At 35.6% G+C, this 22,379-nt stretch overlaps 1 protein-coding gene across 1 annotated transcript; it reads left to right on the top strand.

Annotated features, from left to right (window-relative positions):
* The first annotated feature begins 6,652 nt into the window (after nucleotides 1-6,652).
* LOC145046552 (uncharacterized) lies at nucleotides 6,653-22,228 on the top strand. Its single transcript, XM_078994839.1, has 4 exons — nucleotides 6,653-6,799; nucleotides 21,600-21,627; nucleotides 21,724-22,024; nucleotides 22,123-22,228. The coding sequence occupies exons 1-4, from the start codon at nucleotides 6,653-6,655 to the stop codon at nucleotides 22,226-22,228; spliced, it is 582 nt and encodes a 193-aa protein (XP_078850965.1).
* Nucleotides 22,229-22,379: the final 151 nt, after the last annotated feature.

The following is a 22,379-nucleotide window of genomic DNA, read 5'->3' as shown; positions in this document are numbered from 1 at the left end:
AATGAGATTTCTTCTATATCTGTCATTTCTTTGTCATTTTTTTATTAGCAAGTTGCTTTGATGACTTATGGATGTTCACCTTAGGATTCTCTTTTCTCATTTAAAGTTCGCTTTTCTTCACGGAGTTGGGTTCACTACAAACCTCCTTGGTACCACTAGGACTACCTTTTTCAAATGATGAGTGATTATTTAATGGTTCAGCCACATATCTTCCTTTGACTTTACAGGAAGTTCTTTCAGATAAACCAACAGTTTCGTCAACATTATCTATGGGAGTTGACCAGAAGAATTAATCACATCCGTCTTTATTGTCTTCATCGACAATGGTTTTCAGCTCGACGGTTTGAGTTTCTGTTACCCCATTGAATTTAAAAACTTGATTTGGCGTTATTTAAACCTTTAGGAAATAGTTGCCTTTTCTATCAGGATTTCAGGTTTGTTTTGAACAAATCTTGCGAATTCAACAAAATTTTCAAAAATAAGAGGTTTCGCAGGTTTAGATTCACTATTAGCAAACTCTGAACAGTCAACCTCATCCTCTACATAAATTACACTCATATCAATATCCTCATCAAATTCAAAAGTACTATCAACATTTATTTTTCTTTCTTAACTTAATTTAGCATTCAATGAATTAAATTTATGCACAGTATCAGATTTGATCTGCTTTTTGTCGTTCTCATCCAAAATTTGATTCAACATGTTTTTGTGGTCTTTGGACTTAATGTAATTTTAAATGCGTTCTAGACTGACTTTGTATGCATCAGAAGTTTCTTCAGACGAAACGATAGATTCGCATTTGTAACAATCTGCGTCTATTTCGTCTTCCTTTAATTCGAGAAATGGCAAGATTATTTTATGGATTTTCTTACCGAGTTCACAATCAAGGTGCAGTTCAGTGATATTAAAATAAAGCCTTTTTGCAATTAAACAAAAGATGTTTCGCTATTTCAAAAGCATTAAATTGTCTCTCTGTAAATAAATAAATTCATCCCTAGGCTTAGATAAATCTGACTCAACCTTTTGGATCCACATATGTCTCTCCTCACTTTTGGATGTTGTCCTGCTCAATTGATCGGTTAGGTTAGAGTTTAATAGCCGCGTTTGCTTTAAACTATTGCTTATACTTGAAAAGGTGAATTTTAGATCATTAAATTCTATTTTGTATCTAGATGTAGGAATATTAAGTGATTCAAGAATGGAATTTACCTTATTGATCAGCAGTTCGCAATCGTTGATCTATTCTGGAACAGTCTTTGTCACGAAACAGCTATCTTTGCTCCTTCCACTCTTACTTACATTCTCCTGCATCGTGATCCACCTTCAAATACCATCAGGCACCTTGTGGAGTACGGCGAATTCTGTTGTTTCGTAGTGAACGCCCTTCCATGTGTGGGCTTGCGTACCTCTTCATCTTCTGAGTCTATTGAGTAGACTTCCACTCCTCCGAACTCTCCTTGAGCCATGTTTTCCTATACAACAAAAGAAGGCAAATAATTATCATTAGATTTTTTCTTCTTAATCTCCTCCAGCTTTCATTTTTGATAGGCCTCCTCATCCTCCTCTTCATTCTTCTCATTCTTCCTTTGCAACATGCACTCCTTAGCAATATCGTTTTTACCATGATAATAATTGCAATCGTATCTGGAGTTACCAACTAACGTTTTCTCCTCCTTCTCTTCCTCTTTCTGAGAACCGCTTTTACTTTCTTCTTTCACTTTCTCTGAGCTGTAGTTTCCCTGACTGTTTCGATTTTTCCTTGAGGGAAACTTTTTCCTAGTAAATCGGTTAGGGTTGGACACCAATAATGCATAGTGTTCATTTGAAAGCTCGTTCTCAGAATGATCTGAATCGGATCTGTCATCAACAACAGTCTTACCTTTTGCACCTATGGCTAGAGACCCCATCCCATATATCACCTTTGCTTCTTTCATTATCTCACTCTATCACGCCTTCAGGATTCCCATAATCTTCTTAATAGTATAATTCTTGAACTGTTCGTGTGCTTTAACAGTTGGCACCACTGCTTGCGACTCTGATTGAAGTATGTTCATGAACATGACCTTTTGCTCAATCAGTTCATGTCCAATCACGTGCTTCATCATCTTGTTGAGAATATGATTGTATCGATTGAAAGTATCACTTAGAGTTTCTTCAGGCTTTTGAAGGAATTCACGAAACTCAGATAACAAGAGGATTTGAGTTGAGTGTTCTAGATTTTCATCTGTAGAATAGAGTTCTCTCAACCTATACCATATATCCTTCATTGTATCATACAAACTTACATGACGAAAAGTATCTGCTTGCAATGCGAATCTGATGATCCTCATTCCTTTAATGTTTCTCATGAGTTTGTCTTTTTCATCTTGAGGCACGTCCTTTACATCAAGAAGCAGTTGGTAGTATTCTCTTTGGGTTTTGATTTTTCTTTTGGTTTCTATATGAACAAATGGACCTAGAGTGATTACTTCCCAGATCAGATAACCATTGTCTTTTGAACCCAAAACATAATCTTCAAATTGCATTTCCCAAACTTCATATTCTTGAGGAAAGAGAATTGGAATCCTTGTGGTTGATCCGATGCTACTTGAGATATGCAAAGAGATGATATTTGAGTGTTCGTTCTACAGGGTGAATGATATTTTAATACCTGCAACTATTCAGACTGTAAATACTTATTACGTTAATATTGAGATCATAGAGTAACATCAATAAATCAGTGATGGCTCTTAATATATCCAATATTTGTGGAAACCCTAATAATTTCTTCAAACAGAAGAGATTCTTATTAAGAACGCAGTCTCCTGCTCTGATACCAATTGATAGGAATATATCCTTAGAGATCGAATAGATTAAAGTAGGTAAAGAACACAATATGATCAAACTGGTGCTGAATGATTAACTCTCACGCCTAAGAAGAACTCGATGAAGAATTGCTTCTGTAGAGGCATTAATTAGGGTTACAAAGATAATTCTGAAAAGTTACCTAACATACGTAGCATGCATGCCCCTTATATACTATAACCCTAGCATTAAATACAAGTGGACAGGCCCAACTCGTTTATACACAATGGACTAAATAACATAGTCCCAATGACGCAACATTAATATATTCAACACATCTTATAATCCTTATCAAAGTAGGGATAAGCATACAACCCGTTGGACTGGACCATACCGGAAAAAAAACTAGGATCGGACCCGGACCGGACCGAACCGAATATGCTTATAGGTGGACTGGTTTTCGAGTTTTGTTTTTTACAATAATCGAGTTTAGGGTTTCGACCGGACCGAACCTGGAATAAGGTTGTTAACCCGTACCGGGCCGGAAAACCAAAACTTATTAATAACTTATTGATATTATTGCATTTTTTGAGCGTACACAAAAAAACCAATTGAAGTCGATACACAAAATTAAAAAAAAAACCCTATCGGCGGGTGTTCGTTGATACATTGTTGGTATCGATCGATGATTTCTTCCCTAGGCTACTAATCTTCTACTCTCTAATACTTCCTCTCCTCTACAATGGTGATTGGAAATTGGGTTGGTTCCACAGAAGAAAATCGAAGTCATGTAAGTCTAAATATGTTTATGTTTGATGTCGTCAATCGTAATTTGCTTTACATTAGTATTACACCGCTCAATTAACTGTATGGTGATATATATCTCTGTTTAATGAAAATATAGGCATGCATCTCTAGCTAATAGTATGGGTTTCTTATGGATCTTTTTTTAATGAAAAAGTAAGGATTTCTTGCAATTAAAGATTAACCCATGAGCCAATTGTCGCTCTTTTAATTGCATTTGTTGTTGTTGCCTATATTTCTATTTTTGTTAATGCAAAGATTTTTTTTAGGTCTAGTCTTGAACTCTTGATCGTACATGCTTGGTATAAGTGATTATTCTTTAGTATTGTTGAATGATTGTTGATTTTTGATGTTGTAATGACTAATGTTAAAATTGTTGAATTTTGATGTTGTAAGTTGTAATGGCTAATGTTAAATTGTTTATTTTTTATTCTTGAATACCTTATTTTGAATGCCTAAGTAATTATTTTTACTTTATTGTATTGTAGGATGATGATGCCTTTGTTGATAACATGCCACATATTATTGATGATGATGATGTTGATACCGACAAAAGAGACATAAATATTGAAGATAACACTGCATTGCTAGAGAAAAAAATAAAAGAAAACGAGGACCACAAAGAAAAGGGCAAAATGTTGGGATACTATGGAAGTGGTTATGGGCGAAGATTGAAAGAAAACCAATAAATCTAAGTGTAAGCATTGCTTTAAAGTCTTTAATTCCAATGTAAACATAAATGGAACTTCTAGCTTACTTAGACATGCAAACAAATGCCAACAAAATCCGGATAATATTAAAGGGCAAAATACTTTACAATTTTAAAAACAACCTTTTGGGGATGGTACTAGTGTCACCGTATGGAAACACGATGAGGATAGGATTAAAAAAGCTATTCTAAACCTATTTGTTGTAGGTGAACTCCCGTAAAATACTTTGTACCAACGGTTTTGATGAAGCCGACAAATTTAAACGGCCGAGAAGTTGGCTGTTGTGTATATCTGCGAGATCATTGCTCACCATGGGGTGCTAGTCTCTATTGTATTAGATCGTGATGTTTGGTTAACCTCCCGTTTTTGGCAGAAGTTTCATGAGGAACTAGAACCAGGTTGTATTTCAGCACAGCTTATTGTCTGCAAATCGATGGCCAGAGCGAGCGAACCATTCAGACCCTCGATGATATGTTGCGGGCCTGCGTCGTTGATTTTAGTGGGAGCTGGGACTCCTACCTACCCCTTGCAGAGTTCTCCTACAACAACAATTTTCATTCGAGCATTGGTGCTCTACCTTTTGAGCTGTTGTATGGGCGGATATGTCGTACCCCGGTCTGTAGAGGCGAGGTTGATCACAAGGTGATGGGACAGACAAAGGTGGTTCTACAAACTACCGAGATGTCGTACCCCAATACATGTTGTATATGTTTAAGTAATTAATGATTATATTTATAACTTTATGATGGTTTTGTTGTTAGATATTTTATCCATACAAGTGACGACCGTTGCGTCAGAATCCGCTTTCAGTAATTGCAGTCGAATTATGGATGCGTATAGAACATGTTTGAATACATCGATTGTTGAAGCTTTAGTATGTACCCAAGATCGGGTAAGAAAATCACGCAAACTCATTATAGATGATGATGAAGACATATTGAAGGATGATGACATAGCGTTAGGTAGTAAATTTAAATCATATTTTATTTATTTGTTGTTTGTTAAAAAATTTAGATACCCACTACCCTTTGGTAGCGATTGAAGCGACGATGGAGGAAAAAGAAGATAGAGGGAATGGAAAGAAGCCGATTGAAGTTTAATTGTTTTTTTTTTCATAAATTGTTTGTTTTGGTATAGTGGTAATTCGGTTAATACATGGTTATTATTAGTTTGGTACAATGATTGTTTGGTTATTACTATTTTGGTACAATAATATTATGGTAAATTTGATTTGCTACTTATTACATTTACATTCATCTTGAATTATGTATTTTTTTATTCCAATGGTAAAAACAACAAAAATATGAATGATGGATATTACATAGTAATATTATAACTTGAAATAGTATGATAGAGACTAGAGAGTAATACTACAAACAAAACCTGAAACCGTAAACAACGAAGATACAAAACCCAGTTTGTTACCCGAAACAAGACCGGCTCGAAACCGTAAACAACACTGTGAAAGTATAATTTGGTCCAAAACCCAAAACCTGGTTTAGTACCTGGAACCGGACCCGAACCCGTTACACCAAAAAACGATCTGGTTTGTGGGTAAGGTAATTCATGATTTTCGGTCTTTGGGCAGGTCCGGTCCGGGTTCGGCCCGTTGCTCGTCTCTATATCAAAGTGATGAAATAAGGAACACATATTTGATTAATGGACCTTGTCAACCAAAGGAGAATAATTTTGAATTTATATTATTTGGTAAGAAGCTAAGACATTTTGTTGTGGAATCGTTTATTGAATTTCCATAGTTAGGTTATAGCATTAAAAAAAAAAAAAAAAAAAAGGTGTATTGTTTGTGTTGCTACTTGTTTAGAGATATGGTTGGGGAACAAGGTGCAAGAGATGCATTTATAAGCGAATGATTTGGCACTTAGAGTAAAAAAATCATTCTGAAAACATATGGATAGTATTCAAAGCTACCACCACATGACACAATAAAAGTGTGATTTGCTATTGAGAAAAAACTTTATATTTGTCAGTCTTTCATTCAAACGAAACTTCAGAAAAGTAATTATAAAATTCAATTACGTGCTACAACTTGCAGTTGTAGATTTTTATTGAAAAAGACGTTACCATTTCATGGACATGATGAGATGGAGAGTTCTAATAATAAAGAATTTTTCACTGAAATCATATCTTTGATTAGAGAAGATATAAATAATATTTTTAATGTCACTTTAGAAAATACTCCAAAGAAATTAAAAGTTGACTTCTCTAACGATTCAAAAAGATATTGTCAATTGCTTTTCAAAAGGAATAATCAACTCTATATGTGATGAAATTGATAAATATGTGTTTGGTATATTAGTTGATGAGTCTAGTGATGTTTCCAAAGAAAAAAACAAATGGCGATATTTTTGAGATATTTTGATATACTCGGGATTGTAAAGGAAATATATATTGGAGTTGTTCATATGTTAGATACATATTCATTGACTCTTAAAGCCGCCATCGATACTGTGTTCACCGATAACAACTTGAGTATGGCTCAGGTGAGAAATCTTAAAATATTTATTTCTTTAATGTGATATTAGTTTTTTTATGTCTTATATTTGTTTACTAGATTACGACCCGCATTAATCGCGGGGAACACCTAAATAAAATACAAATTTGTATAGATATAACAAAATAATTATAAAAAGTAGGGTTATTGGTATTATTAAAATGTATAGAAATCACACTGAAATCGGTAAATATATATAGCGTTGAATGACCTCTTTATAGACAACATTTTTTGATTTATTAGTTCAATAACCTTGTTCGTCGCATATAAGTACCTTTAAACATTTTTTACTTGTGACACAAAAAACAACTATATATAGCCAACCATGCGTGAAAATGAGTTTACACAAGTATAATCCAACATTTGACAATGTACTTTCAAAATACATTGTTACTTTATGGCTATACTGCGAAATCGAACTTTTTATTTCAAAAAATAGCAACTTATTTACGTTCCTTCAAAATGAACCACATAAAACCCCACACAATATTAAATATAAAGAAACTATAACAAATAAATCTGCAACGGAGCTAATCATCTCCCTCCACTTCATCTCTAATATCAAGTCTTTTTTTTCCATAATCCGAGTTATTGTCACTATCTTTGACAATGTTAAGATTCATTGATGGCTTCTTTTTTATTTTACAGATAACATGACATAAATCATTTATCAGGTGCATCATTTATATTTATATCTTCATTTTTTTGTTGATTTTGATATGTCTTTTCCGGTTTACCACCATCTTATTTTTTAAGGATCATTTTTTTATGAAATAACATTTTTTTTTGTGAAATTCGTTCTACGGTTTTGAATATGTGCAGGTATGTTGATTTTTTTGAAGTAAAGAAAGTAGGGTTTTTGTTCGATGTTGGTTCCTAGGTTTGGTTCTTATTTTTGTGATTTCTCATAATCCATTGCTTTTTATTTTCCATCTCTATCTATAATCTTTATGCATAGAACACTTTATCCATATAGTCATTCACTACAAAGTTTAATGAAGGAAAAAAGAAACACCCCCTTAGTTTTATTTACTTTGCAGATTATCAAGCCTCAATGCAAAGCTTACAACATAATGAAAAAAAAACAAAAAAAACCCCTTATGAGATAAATGCCAATTATAATTCTACCGCTTTTCCTCTTGTAACAATTATCTCACCCAAAACTTCAAAACATTTGTTTTTGTGTTTCAGCATATTATTGATAACATGAAAGATCCAAGCATTGTTGCATTTAGGTTAATCACAATGCCTCAAATTATGAGAGGATTTAAATATGATGATGAGGTCAAACATAAAATATGGTGGTAATACAAGGTTCTTCTTCTTCTTATTTTATTTATTTACTTATTTGTTAATTCAACTTTATTATGAAATTAAATAGCTTCTTTTGTTGATATTAGTGTTTCTTATTTAGAAAAATATACGATATGATCAACTTTGTGATGCTGTAGCAATGAGAAAACTTGGATGAGCCAGAAGTGAGATAAAGTTATAATTTATTAACTTCAATGAGAAATTAATTCATTCAAGTTTTGTTATTGAAATTGAAATACAAAAGGGATTATATCAATGTTTAACATCCCAAAATTCAAGACCAAAAATTTCATTTTTAGATAAGTTATTATAGACCAACAGTATAAGAAAACATCCATAATATCATGTCGTGTCAAAAGCCAAAGTAAAAATAATCAAAACATGTCAGCATAAAACAATATCAGAGTGTAATCCCCAAAGATCTCATGTGCAGAAAACCATAGTGTGATGCGCTGCGATCAAGCCGGCTCCTTTCCATTGAAAACGAGTACCTGAAACCAAAACTGTAAACTTTAAGCACGAAGCTTAGTGAGTTCCCCCATCATACCACATACCACATGACGCCTATCCTTCGATATCTTTCAACCGGTATCTGTCTAGCATAACTCAGAGTTGGACTCTTATTCGGTATCTTTCAACCGATACTCAAGAACTAACCTCCCTTTCGGTATCTTTCAACTGGTAACCAGGAGCTAACCTTCCCTTCGGTATCTTTCAACCGGTACTCGGGAACTAACCTCCCCTTTGGTATCTTTCAACCGGTAACCAGGAGCTAACATTCCCTTCGGTATCTTTCAACCGGTATCCGGGGACTCTTTCACCCCCTATCACTATCACATAATAACATGCCATATACATATTGGTTCCATGATAACATAACATAAACATACTGAATCACATAATGGCATATCTCACATAATAACATATCTTAAACATATTGCTCACATAATGGCATATCATAACCATACTGGTCACATAATAACATATCATAAACATACTACTAGACATGCATGGGTTCTGTCCACCCCTTCGGTATCTTTCAATCGGTAACCATCATCGGTATCTTTCAACCGGTAACTGGGGACTACTGCACCCCAACTACTACTAACACATATCTCTTAACATCCCAACACAATAAGCATATCAAATAATGGCAACTTGATAACTATCACAAAGACAATCATCTTAAGTATAGTCACCTACTGATGGGCCGACATTGGTGCTTTAGACCCACCCCTACTGGAAGGTAACTCACCTCACACTGCTGAAGTCCCGTAGACACAATCCCACACTATTGAAGTCCCGTAGATACAACCCCAACTATTGGATGACAGATTCCCGAACTGTCAACACCAAAATAACACCCAATTAATAACTTGGCTTGATTAAAGCCCGAGGCCCAATCCAAAGGCTACTCTACCCCTAACTTGGCTTGATTAAAGCCCGAGGCCCAATCCAAAGGCCCAGAAGTCCAACTATGCCTCAAAGCCCAACATATGGCCCAATTTTCCAAATTGGGCCAAAACCATTACATGGTCTCACTCTAAGGCCCAAACATTTATTCTAGTCCAACATTTGACATTCTAATGACCCAATATCATATAATCATTAAGGCCCAAACTATGGCTCAATTTTCCAAATTGGGCCCAAACCCCTTACATGGGCCTCACCATACGCCCATTAAATTATTCTAGTCCAATCGCTTGACTTTGGATGGCCCATTAATAACCCAATCATCAAGGCCCAATAGAGAGGCCCAACAATAAACCCAAGTCAAATTAGGGTTTCACATAAAATGATGATTGGGGTTAAGTTTCAAACTTAACCCATTAAGGACTTAATCCTCTAAGGACTTAATCCATTAAGTCCAATATCGCTTAGATTAATCTTTGCGAATGATTATTATTTAATATTTCAAGTTATTAAATAATTCCCGCATATCCCGGTTAATTTCCCAAATTAGGGTTTTATTAGCATTAGGGTTTTCCAAACCAAATATTAGCCCATTTATCAATTTGTTGGGCTTTTAGGTCAATTAGGGCTTTATTAGGCCTATTCAGCCCACTAGAATATCATTAAGCCCACTAGGGTTTTATTTGGGTCAATTAGGGACCATTAGGGCTTACAAGGCCCATTAGGGTTTCAAGCACCTTAAGCGAATTGAACTCAACGAGGCAAGCGCACCGCCACCCGACGCGGCAGTCGATGGCGGTAGCAACCACCCTAAGGTGGTGGTTTGATTTTTCTTTCATCATTCCAATTTTACAATTTACAATGAACTCACGAAAAACACACACACTATACTAAATGAACACACACACGCAACCACCCTTGTGGTGGTTAATGGTGGTACACGGTGGCAGCCACCACCTCACGGTGGTGGCTGTGGACTTTCCGGCCATACAAACACACATACAACCTCATCAAAACAGTAGCAGCAATTACACACGAACGTACACCCAAAAACACACCCAAAGCCACCTTTCATGGTGGCTAGTGGTGGCAGAAGAGCTTTTCCGGCGATAGCCACCATGGTTGGCTGCAATGGTGGTGTTCTAGCATTTTCCAGCCAACCCTTCGCCCACACATTCCTGTGGTGATAACTGAAACACACACAACAACGGCTGAGATACGAAAACACACACATGAACCACAAAACATCGGTTGGAACTCGCCGGTCTCGCCTGATCGGAATAACAAAGAAAGGTGACGGCTGGAGGGCTCCGGCGATGGCAGCTACTGGAATAAAGAAGGAGATGGCAGCTGCAATTGTTTGTGCTAGGGTTAGGGTTACAGGACCTTAAATACCCGACTTGTGACAGCCCCATTTTCACTGCCAGAAAAGACCGATTTTGTTTATGCTTGTTTGAAAATCAGTGTAACATTTTAAATAAAAGTGTTGTAGAATTTGTCCCAAAACAAAATATGATAAAGATTTATCAAAAGCATTTCCAAAGAAATGTATTTCATTAAAAGACTCGGGATGTCAAGTTCGATACAAATCAAAAGCATAAACAATACAATATAAGCTTTACTACATTATTTCATATATACAGGCCTATATCTGTAATCCCTCATCCAAAACATCACATCTATGCTCGAGCGCCACTACCTCTAATACATGAAACTGAGTGGGTTAGGCTTGGGAGCTTAGTGAGCACATAGGGTTTTCAACCCACAATAAATACGTTATTTAATTTCATCAACCAATAATAACCCGATTACCCGTTCCCGTTATCCTCACTTTACGTCCCTAAACGCCTATCATAAGGGACCTAGCCTAAGGATCATCATCGGGATGGACACTACTGCTAAGGGGATTCCTCAACAATAAATATCCTTAAGGCAAACATGTGGGGATGAAGTACACCGGTGAACACATCGTTCACAAACACCTACAGATTGCGAGCCTACTAGCATTCCACTGGACTATCAAGAAGAGTCCGTGTTTGTCATCCATACTCCGCTAGATGACATAATCAACAACAACATCGAGGTCTCTCATCATATTATCACACACCATCTATTACATCCACCCATGTTTTACCCCAACATTCTTGTAGATATAAATTACATATACAGTTTAAATCATTTAAAACATGTATAAAAATCTTTCATCAGTATAGACAACAAGTATTCAGACAATATGCACACATAGCACGTAATTTATATTAAATACTTTATATCTATGTTTAAGATGAAAATGACTATAGACTCACTTGATTTGACGAGTGTATATCTCAAATCGTAATGAATTCCGATAGTAACTCCTCAAGCTTCTATTAACCGAAATTCTCCTTTCAATAATATTTTCTAAATTTAATGGTATGATAAGATTTGAACAAATTGCTACGCGTCATTTAAATTCTTCTTTCGTATATTACTCAACTATTAGTCTCACGTATCTTTTTATTTTGCATGACACCTACATTTCTTTTTGTTTTATATGAATTCACAATTATTATATAATTTACACATATAAACCTTATAAATCTATATAAAATTCATATATGTCCATTTCCTTTTCTAATTAATATATATTTTAATTAAAACTTCTACATCTCTACATGTCGATTTTACCCGTATACAAATATATATCATTATTCAATTTTCTATTGTTATAATAACTTCACTAATACATTCCAATATTGTTTTATAATAATAAAGAATTACAATTTATAAAATATATAATGATCTTCAATATGATATCTCAATACAAAATAATATTATCAAATATATAATGGATATTGTTGTGCGACCTAAATAATTTTAACAATCAATAACTAACGTCGTAAAATATAACTATTAATTATCGTTGAAAAATAGATGTAACATTAAAGAATATCGTTTCACTTATTTTTAAAAGGTTACAATCGTCGACCGACGTAAATACATATTTTATAATTATGCAAAACAGAAAACACGAGCGTTACACGACTCCTTTAAAAGTTTTCCATAATGGCGACAACAGTCCATCCCTCCCGCTTTTCTCATAAATCAAGTCAATAATTTTCCCTTTCTACCCTAACCTCGAACATCCTTTTCAAATCCGACCCATGAATTACTAAACAACCCTTAATATCGTAATTATGACATATTCAGCCCTCCACCTCTTTTCCTTTTCAAATTAAATCCAATTAGTTACCACGGTTCCCTATCTTCATATATATTTACAAACTGAGTTCGTAACTTACACTCTTAATCCCAGACTTCTAAAATCTTTACAATTAGCTCCTCGAAATCACACCTTGCTAAATAATTATTGATTTTAGGGCTATAATACAATCATTAATTAATTTATTACGTATTAAATAAACGGGTGTTACACAATGGATCCTGAACGTGCAAGAAATGATTCGGTGGTAATAAAGAACTTCATTCCTACAAAGCAAAGAGCAAATTAGAGGCAGAAGTGATGAAGCTCAATCCACCACCATGACCTCAAAACTACCGCCAGGGGGGGGTGTTATAGTGGGGATCAGTGTAAACTAAAGTTTTTTCATTTATTTTTATTAGTTTACATAGTTGGTCCCTGTGTTTAGTTGATTTTTCTATTTTGATCCCTGAAAGAATCAGGTTGCAGTTTTTGGACCTTGTTTCACTGTTTCACAAAACTTTTATGATTGCCTAAGTTAACAACCTAATTGTTAGTTTTCTTTTTAAATGACCATTTTGCCTTTGGACCAAAACTAAAAAAAAGGTATGGCATAACAACAAAAATTATGTATATATATATATATATATATATATATATATATATATACACACACATAAGTTTAGAGTATATTACATTTTTGGTTCTTGAGTATAACTGATTTTTTTCAGAAGGTTTCGAGGGGTGTTTTTGGTATTTTGGGGTCAAATGCTGACTCTAGTTGAGTACACACTTCTATTATATCGTTCATTCTTACGTGCCCATGTATGGTACCAATTCTTTTTGAACAAAGAATACGGGAGCCTATTTTCATCTTTCACAACATGATTATATTTAAATTTAAAGCTTACATCAGTTTTTAAGAAGGTATATTTCTTAGTCTTATTCAGTTACTACCAGAGACATAAGAAAACTTTCTAATGAGGGCGTTCATGTATTTTGTAAAACCCCGCCTGTTATATTATGTCATGTCCTCTCTGGTCTTGTCTATTGATTTTTTACAAAGGTATACACACACGTAGCATCATAATTTCATTATATATAACATTTAATTTTAACATTGAGTTTATTGTTTTCGAAAATAGGATCATAGTTACCGATTAAAAAGATGGAACCAAGAACCAAACACAACACCAAGAGCAAATGGAGAGCTAAGAGAGAGAAAGAGAGAGAGAGAGAGAGAGAGAGAGAGAGAGGCAAAAAATCAGTTCTAGGAACTTCTAGGATCAAGTGACCGATTTTCCTAAGCCAGGGGATCCTTATATAGGTGTAGGAATTAGGGTTTCAGTCTTTATCCTTATCTGATTACTTGCCCACCAAGCAGTCCAAAGGATAACCCTTGAAATCTTATCATGGACGAATTCTAGGGCTTTATCTCCTTGAATTCATCCACCTATCCCATAGGGAATCCATTTCCCTACTTTACAGCTATCACATAATTACAATTCAGCCCCCTAGTTTAATTAACTTCTTTTAATCACAAAATTAATTCTTGACCAATGTCAACTAAATAAGTATGATTTCTCTTTTAATATATTATTCTTATAACATATTAATAAATCATAATAACCTCTTTCTCTATCATTTCTCCAGTCAAGTTGCTTTGGTGAAGGCAACCCAAAAGGACCATGCACAACCGGGTCAAGTACTTACCAAATATGGTTACGAGCTTAGACACTAATCCAACAGTCTCCCACTTGGATAAGTCTAGTAACCATAAATGAAAGCACAATCCGATTAGCAATCGTAGCTCTCAAAGACGTCGAACACCGATCTTATCAACATCCTGTCCTTTAGATAAGGGATCAAAAAATCATCTGTTCTAGATATCGTGCGGACAATCACATGGAACATAGTCATAATTATTGTCCAGCAGTTTGTTTCTCGATCTCAGATTCGTTTGACATAGAACTTAATTGAACACATCAATTCAGTCCTGACCGGGCCCAACACATAAGTCAAACCAAATCATCAAGGGTCCCTGATATCGCTTTTACCCTCTTAGGATAAAATGAAAAGATAAAATTCGACTTATATGCATTTAATATTCACTAATTAAATCATACACAACAATGCGTTTTATAACATCAAGTTACTGATGCGTTTTCACATTATCAATGCACAACCAATCAGCAAACAATAAACCATATATCTAGGTTTTAAGACCATATGATATTATCGTCTTACGATCACTCATGATAAATTCCATGAAGTGATTCCAGCAAGTGTGGGTTTATTCCAATGCTCAAAACTTGTTCATAAGCACTCATGAATGTTGTAGTAAACCTTTGCTATGTCTAATACTTTAAGACAATCTACACATCTATTCATGACAATCTTCATTCATACCTACTTCCAACATATGAATGACTGTGGACCGTTTGAATAATCTATTATTCAGGAAGTCAAAACATGCAAAATGAAACAATAGGTAAATAATTCACATAAGATAGTAACTTTACTAATAAATAATACTCATTTATTTAATCATCAAATGTCAATTACATTTATCTATTACACGTTTCCAAACTATCCCATCTAAACTAATATCATCCTCCAGCCCAATGCTCCTAGTGTGCTGCAAGTGCTTAACCCTACTCAATCCCTTCATAAGCGGATCTTCTAGGTTATCTTCTGACGATACCGTCTTCACTACGAGGAGTCCTTCTTCTACCCGATGTCGAATAAAGTGATATTGTTTGTCAATATGCCGAGATCTACCGTGATCCCTTAGTTCCTTGGTCAAGGCAACCGCTCCTTCGTTATCATAGAAAATTTCCATGGGCTCCTGTATGGCTGGCACAACTCCAAGGTCTCCAATGAAATTCTTCAGCCATATTGCCTCTTTTGATGCTTCGCTTGCCGCAACGTACTCTGATTCGCACGTTGAATCAGCTACGGTACCCTCGCACCTTTAAGTCATCACTCCCACCGAGGACTAGAAACCATTCCTTGGTCCTCCGAATGTACTTAAGGATATTCTAGACTGCGGTCCAATGTGCTTTTCCATGGTTCCCTTGATATCTGCTGACCATGCTCAAAGCGAAGGCCACATCAGCGCAAGTACAAGTCATAACATACATGATCGAGCCAACTGCGGAAGAGTAAGGTACTCGACTCATCTCTTCTATTTCGACTTCGGTACTCGGACTTTGAGTCTTACTCAACTTGGCATTACTTTGGATTGGTAACTCCCCTTTCTTGGAATTATCCATACTAAAACGTTTTAGTACCTTGTCCAAGTAAGTATTCTGACTAAGTCCTATTAGTCTTTTACTCCTGTTTCTCACTATCCTTATTCCCAAAATATAGGCAGCTTCTCTGAGGTCCTTCATAGTGAAACACTTCCTAAGTAAGGACTTAAGTTCCTGCAGTGTCGGGATGTCGTTTCCTGTGAGTAGTATGTCATCGACATACAATACATGGAAGCTGACTATACTCCCACTGCTTTGACATATACACATGATTCATCTTCGCTTCGCAAAAACCCAAAATCTTTGACTTTCTCATCGAAACAAAGAATCCATATGTGAGACACTTGCTTAAGTCCATAAATGGACTTCTCAATCTTACACACTCTATTGGGATGCTTCGCATTGACAAAACCCTATGGCTGAGCCATGTTTATCCTCAGCCAACATCCTATTAAGTAAAGCGGTTTTGACACCTAGTTACCATATTTCATAATCATGAAATGCAGTAATGAGCAGCATCAACCTAATAGATTTTATCTTCTCAACTGTTGAGAAGGTCTCATCATAGTCAACTCCTAGAGTTTGAGTACAACCTTGGCAACCAATCGTGCCTCATAAGTGTGTACATTCCCATCCATGTCGGTCTTCTTCTTGAAAATCCATTTGTACCCGAACGTCGTACGACCTGGTACATGATCAACCAAGCTCCAAACTTGGTTATCATACATGTACTGAATCTCGCTGTCCATCACCTCTTTCCATTTTGCAGACTTCGGGCCTGCCATGGCTTCCTTATAGCTATTAGGTTCATCCAAATTTATTATTTTACTATCACTAATATACGTGTCCCCTACTATAGTAATATGAAAACCATACAACTGGGGTTGAACTGTAACTATCGCAGAACGTCTAAGAGGTAAGGACTCCTCAATTGGTTCAACCGGAGTTTCCTCCTCGGGTTGAGCGCCAGTTTTAGAGGTTCCTTCATCGCTCAACTCTTGAATCTCTTTAAGATCGATTTGCCTCCCACTGTCCCATCGGCTTATGAGTTCTCTCTCTCGAAAAACCCCTCTCCTCGCAACGAAGACAACATTGTTACTCGGTCTATAGAAGAGATATCCAAAGGACTTCTACGGGTAGCCAATGAAAATACATCGCTCATTATGAGGTTTGAGTTTGTCGTGAGTCTCTCGTCTTACGAAAGCCTCGCAACCCCAAACCATGATATGTGTTAACGAGGGCACCTTCCCTGTCCACATCTCGTGAGGTGTTTTGGAAACCTTCTTTGTAGGGACTAAGTTAAGGATACGGGTGGCAGTCTCTAAGGCATACCCCCGGAATGAGATAGGTAGTGAAGCATGACTCATCATAGAACGAACCATGTCGAGCAAGGTTCGATTACGCCTCTCAGCTACATCATTTAATTGTGGTTTCCTAGGTGGTGTCAATTGCGAAACTATTCTGCATTCCTTGAGGTAGTCGTGGAACTCAAGACTTAGGCACTCTCCTCCTCGATCGAATCGAAGCATCTTGATTTTCCTGACCAACTAATTCTCCACTTCTTGTTTGAACTCTTTGAACTTTTCAATGGTTTCCGACTTGTTCTTGATTAAGTAGATATACCCATATCTGCTATAATCGTCGGTGAAAGTCACATAGAAGCGGTTCGCATCCCTTATGTTCGATCTAAAGGGCCCACAAACATCGGTGTGTATGAGATCCAATAGACCCTCACCCTTTTCAAAAGTGCCAGTAAAGGGTGACTTGGTCATCTTTCCAAGTAAACAAGACTCGCACACGTCATCGTCCCTAAGGTCGAATGACTCCAACACTCCATCCGTTTGGAGTTGGGATATGTGTTTTTTGTTTACATATCCAAGATGACAATACCACATGCATGCTTTATCCATACTATTGGAAAAATCCACACACAACACTTCATTTCCTAAGTTATCTACAACCATCACAGTTTCATATATTCCATTACAAGGAAATGCTTCAAAATATAAAAAACTATTAAGATGAGCATAAATAGAACCCTTTTTATTATCAAATGAATATCTAAAACCTTGTCTATATAAATCATGAAAAGAAATGATGTTTCTTGCCATATCTGGAAAATAGCAACAATTGTTTAAATCCAAACCTAATGCATTACTAAGCACTAATGAATAAACTCCAATCTTGGTGACAGACGACGATCTTCTATTTCCCATGATTATATTTATCCTTCCTTGCACCACATCCCTATTTCTTCATAGTCCTTGCAAATCAGAACATATGTGAAAACCACATCATGTATCAAGAACCCAAGAAATAGCATGCGATGAATCACTAGATTTAATTTTGTAAATACCTGCAAAAGATGGATTGATCTTCCTATCCTTGATGGCTTGCAGATATTCTGGACAACTTCTCTTCCAATGCCCTATCTTGTGGCAGTGGTGGCACTCTGCCTCCTTAGGGTTGGAGTTGGGCTTAGCCGAACCAACTTTGGTTCCACTAGAAGAGGTTCCATCTTAGGAATTTCCTTTGTGGTGGATCTTTAAGGGAGCCTTCCTCTTCTTACCCTTCCCTTGACCTATTGCCAAAACAGGCGCAATAGTGGGAGTGGGATTCGGCACAATAGACTTATCCTTGAGATTGCTCTTAGTAGTCCTTAGCAAGCCTTGAAGCTTGCTCAAGGTAACCTCTTCCTTATTCATGTGGTAGGTCATGCAGAACTGGTTGTAGCATGGAGTCCAGGAGTGAATGATGATGTCAATTGCTAGCTCTTCATCGAAGTTAACATTTAACTTCAGTAGGCGATCAACATATCTCTACATCTTTTGCAGATGAGCGGTAAGGGACTCTCCACTACCCATTTTGGTAGTGATCATCGAACTGATGATCTCATACCTTTCTTGCCTCGCACTTTGGTGGTCTCGGTCCAACAAGTCTTGATGCATTTCATAGGTATACATGTCCTCATAGGACTTTTGGAGTTTTGCAGTCATGGTCACTAGCATGATGCAATGGACTTTCGTGGCATCACACTCATGGGCCTCAAAGGCAGCGATTTCTTCAGCAGTGGCAGTGTTAAGGTTGATTTCCTTCAACTTCTCATCAAGGACATACTATTTATCCTTGTAGCGAGTGACCATTCGAATGTTGCGGATCCAATCATTAAAATTGGACCTGTCGAATATCACTCTCCCACATAAGTTCATAAATGAGAATGAGCCTAAGGAGTTGGAGCCGAAAGCATTGTTGACGTTCGACATCAGAAATAGGAAAGGACAAAGTTTGATTAGAAATGAATCCCCAATTAAACACACAAATGATAAATTAGGGCTAGGATCCAACAACATTATTTACAAATTAGAAGAGGGATGTCGTAATCTAACATGCAAATAATTTGAAGGTAAGTGAATGACGATTCACTAATTCTCCACCATGAAAAACGAAAAAGATATTAAGTTTTAAATATATTGAAAACTCCTAGATTCCTTTGAGATTCATTGAACTTTTCAATGGCATGTTTAAATCTCGATGTGCCCCTCTAGTTTTTGACTGGGATGTCGATGATCACGAAGCGGGTGTGAATAACCATGCAAATGTACATGGTGCCCTCATTGTTATAGTCACCTATTCGATGTGTCGGTTAGCCACACACGCTCCATCGAACTATGACAAAGAACGTGTCACACTTTTCCACCTATGCTTAGAGTCCAATTAGTTTGCCGATTAACCAGACACGCTCCACTAATGTCTTAGAAAGGGTGCAAAGTGTAATTTAATGGAATTGCACCAATTCACTTTTCCTAAAGTAACTAAGATTGAGAATTGTTGTAAAAACATTCAGTTACTTTTATAATTCATTATACTTTTAATGAGGAAGGGTTTGCCCTATCCTACCAGTTCGACTAACGACCCTCCACTAATCAAGGAAGTAGTGGGTGAGAGTGGATACCTATTAAATGGCCATTTTATAGGCCATAAGCTTATACCCCCTTATAGATTGGCTTCGTGAATGAGACCTACTATCGGTAAGACTAGCATTTTACTTATATATATATATATATATATATATATATATATATATATATATATATATATATATATATATAGATAGATTAATCATGTAATATTATAATAGTATAAGGTGTATTTTAAACATTTCAAAATACTAGGGTTTTAATTTCAATTTAAAATTTTCGAAATATAAAACTTTTAAATTTTAAAATTTTAAATATTAAAACTCATGATTTAATAATTATCCTTAAATTAAACAATTAATTTTAATCATCAAATCTAGAATGATTATCTTTTAAATTAAACAATTAATTTAACCTAATACCTTAAATCCCCTAAAATTCAAAAATATGGGATGGGATAATTCAAAATCTTTAATTACCATGTTTAAACAATTAAAAGATAATTACAAGATATGACATTATCCTAATCCCTAAAATTTAGGATCTTATCTTGGGGAGGAGGCCAAATTCAAAAACCCTAGGGTTGGTAAACCCTAGAATTCGAAATCTTGGGCTAAGGAAAGGGTTTGAAAAACCCTTATCAAATTTCGAAATTTAGGGTTCAAGTACCCTAATTTCGAAAATCATGCCTCCTAGGGTTTATTGGCCATAAACCCTAAAGTGTTAAATTCATACATTTATATCATGCTAATTGAAAACAAAAAACCAAATGCTTTGATACCACTGATGGGTTTTATACAAACAATCCTATGTGTGCATGCAACCCTAGATACGGATCTATGTTTTCACTATTAGATACACAACATTATGAACACATGAAGAACCCTAGCATGCTCCTAGGTATTTCGAAATTCATGAAGTATAAGGGATTACATACCTCTTGTTGTTATGTTGTAATAACAACCTAAATCTTCAATCTTCTTGACTTTGAAAGCAAGTACCACAAGTGTAGTACCTCTAATGGCTCACAAGCACCAAGAGCAAATGAAGAGGCAAGACAGAGAGAGGGGAGAGGTAGAAAATCGGCTCTAGGAACTTTTATGATCAAGTGGCCGATTTTCCTAAGCCAAGGGTCCTTATATAGGTGTAAAGATAAGGGTTTCAGTCCTTATCCTTATCTGATTACTTGCCCACCAAGCAGTCTAAAGGATAACCCTAGAAACCTTATCATGGATGAATTCTAGGGCATTATCTCCTTGAATTCGTCCATCCTATCCCATAGGGCATCAATTGCCCTACTTTGCAACTATCACCTAATTACAATTTAGCCCCAAGTTTAGTTAACTTCTTTTAATCACAAAATTAATTCTTGACCAATGTCAACTTACTAAATATGATTTCTCTTTTAATGTATTATTCTTAAAACATATTAATAAATCATAATAACCTCTTTTTCTATAATTTCTCCAGTCAAGTTGCTTTGGTGAAGGCAACCCAAAAGGACCATGCACAACCAGGTCAAGTATTTACCAAATATGGTTACGAGCTTAGACATTAATCCAATAGTAAAACCTATAAACAAAACACAATCAACGGCCCAGATTATTTTAGATGATGTCATAAGGTTTCTCTTTTAATAATATTTAGAGATTAATTTTTTTTATGTCTTATATCTTTTTTTTTTTTTTTTAATTTTCTCAAAATAAATAGGTGATGGGGAAAGGTTATGACGAAGCAAGTAATATGAGTGGTGCATTCAACGTTTGAAATCTTTGATATTAAAAGAAAATAGTTTTGCACATTATATATTGTTTTGCACACCAACTTCAATTAGTGGACGTAGGTGTAGCAATGAAACATGATGGTGTTAAAGAATTCTTTGAACAACTAGATTTGATGGTTACTGTTGTTGGTGGTTCTTGTAAGAGAAAAGATATGATACAAGAGATGCAAAAAGAAATAGTTGAATCCGAAATTGGTCTTGGTGAAACTATAACAGGAACAAGGTTGAATCAAGAGTTTTCTCTTTTTCGAGCTGGAGATACTAGATATGGTTCACAATATAGAACAATTGTAAGTTTGATGAATTTGTTTTCAGAAGTTGTTGCAGTCCTTAAATATGTCAAAGATGAAGGGTCTACTTTATCTAACGATAGTTAAACAAAGGGTATTTTGTCATATTTCAAGACACTTGAGTTTGTGTTTCTTTTACACTTGATTTTGGAATTTTTAGGCCTCATGAATACCTTGTCAAAGCATTTTACAAAAAGAAAAGATCAAGATATTTTGGAAGTGACTTCGTTATTAAAAGGGACAAAGAAAATATTGCTACTTTTTAGAAAAGATGGGTTTCCACAAATTTGGAAGAAGGTATGTGCTTTTTGTGAAAAGTATAGTATTGAAATTATGGACATCTCAGAATATTATGTTACCCCACGAAAGCTTAGGATTAATACGACTAATCAACATCATTTTGAAATAGTTATTTTT

The sequence above is a fragment of the Lactuca saligna genome, chromosome 5, assembly GCF_052625555.1.
Source record: "Lactuca saligna cultivar CGN05327 chromosome 5, ASM5262555v1, whole genome shotgun sequence".
Taxonomy (NCBI): Eukaryota; Viridiplantae; Streptophyta; class Magnoliopsida; order Asterales; family Asteraceae; genus Lactuca; species Lactuca saligna.
Note: the sequence above shows the minus strand (reverse complement) of the source record. Positions and strands in the feature narration are given on the sequence as shown.

Coding starts and splice junctions, on each gene's coding strand:
- LOC145046552 (XM_078994839.1), top strand. CDS start 6,653: ATGGCGATATTTTTGAGATATTTTGATATACTCGGGATTGTAAAGGAA. Junction 21,628..21,723: donor GAAAGGTTATGACGAAGCAA/GTAATATGAGTG, acceptor AACTTCAATTAG/TGGACGTAGGTGTAGCAATG. Junction 22,025..22,122: donor AAATATGTCAAAGATGAAGG/GTCTACTTTATC, acceptor TGGAATTTTTAG/GCCTCATGAATACCTTGTCA.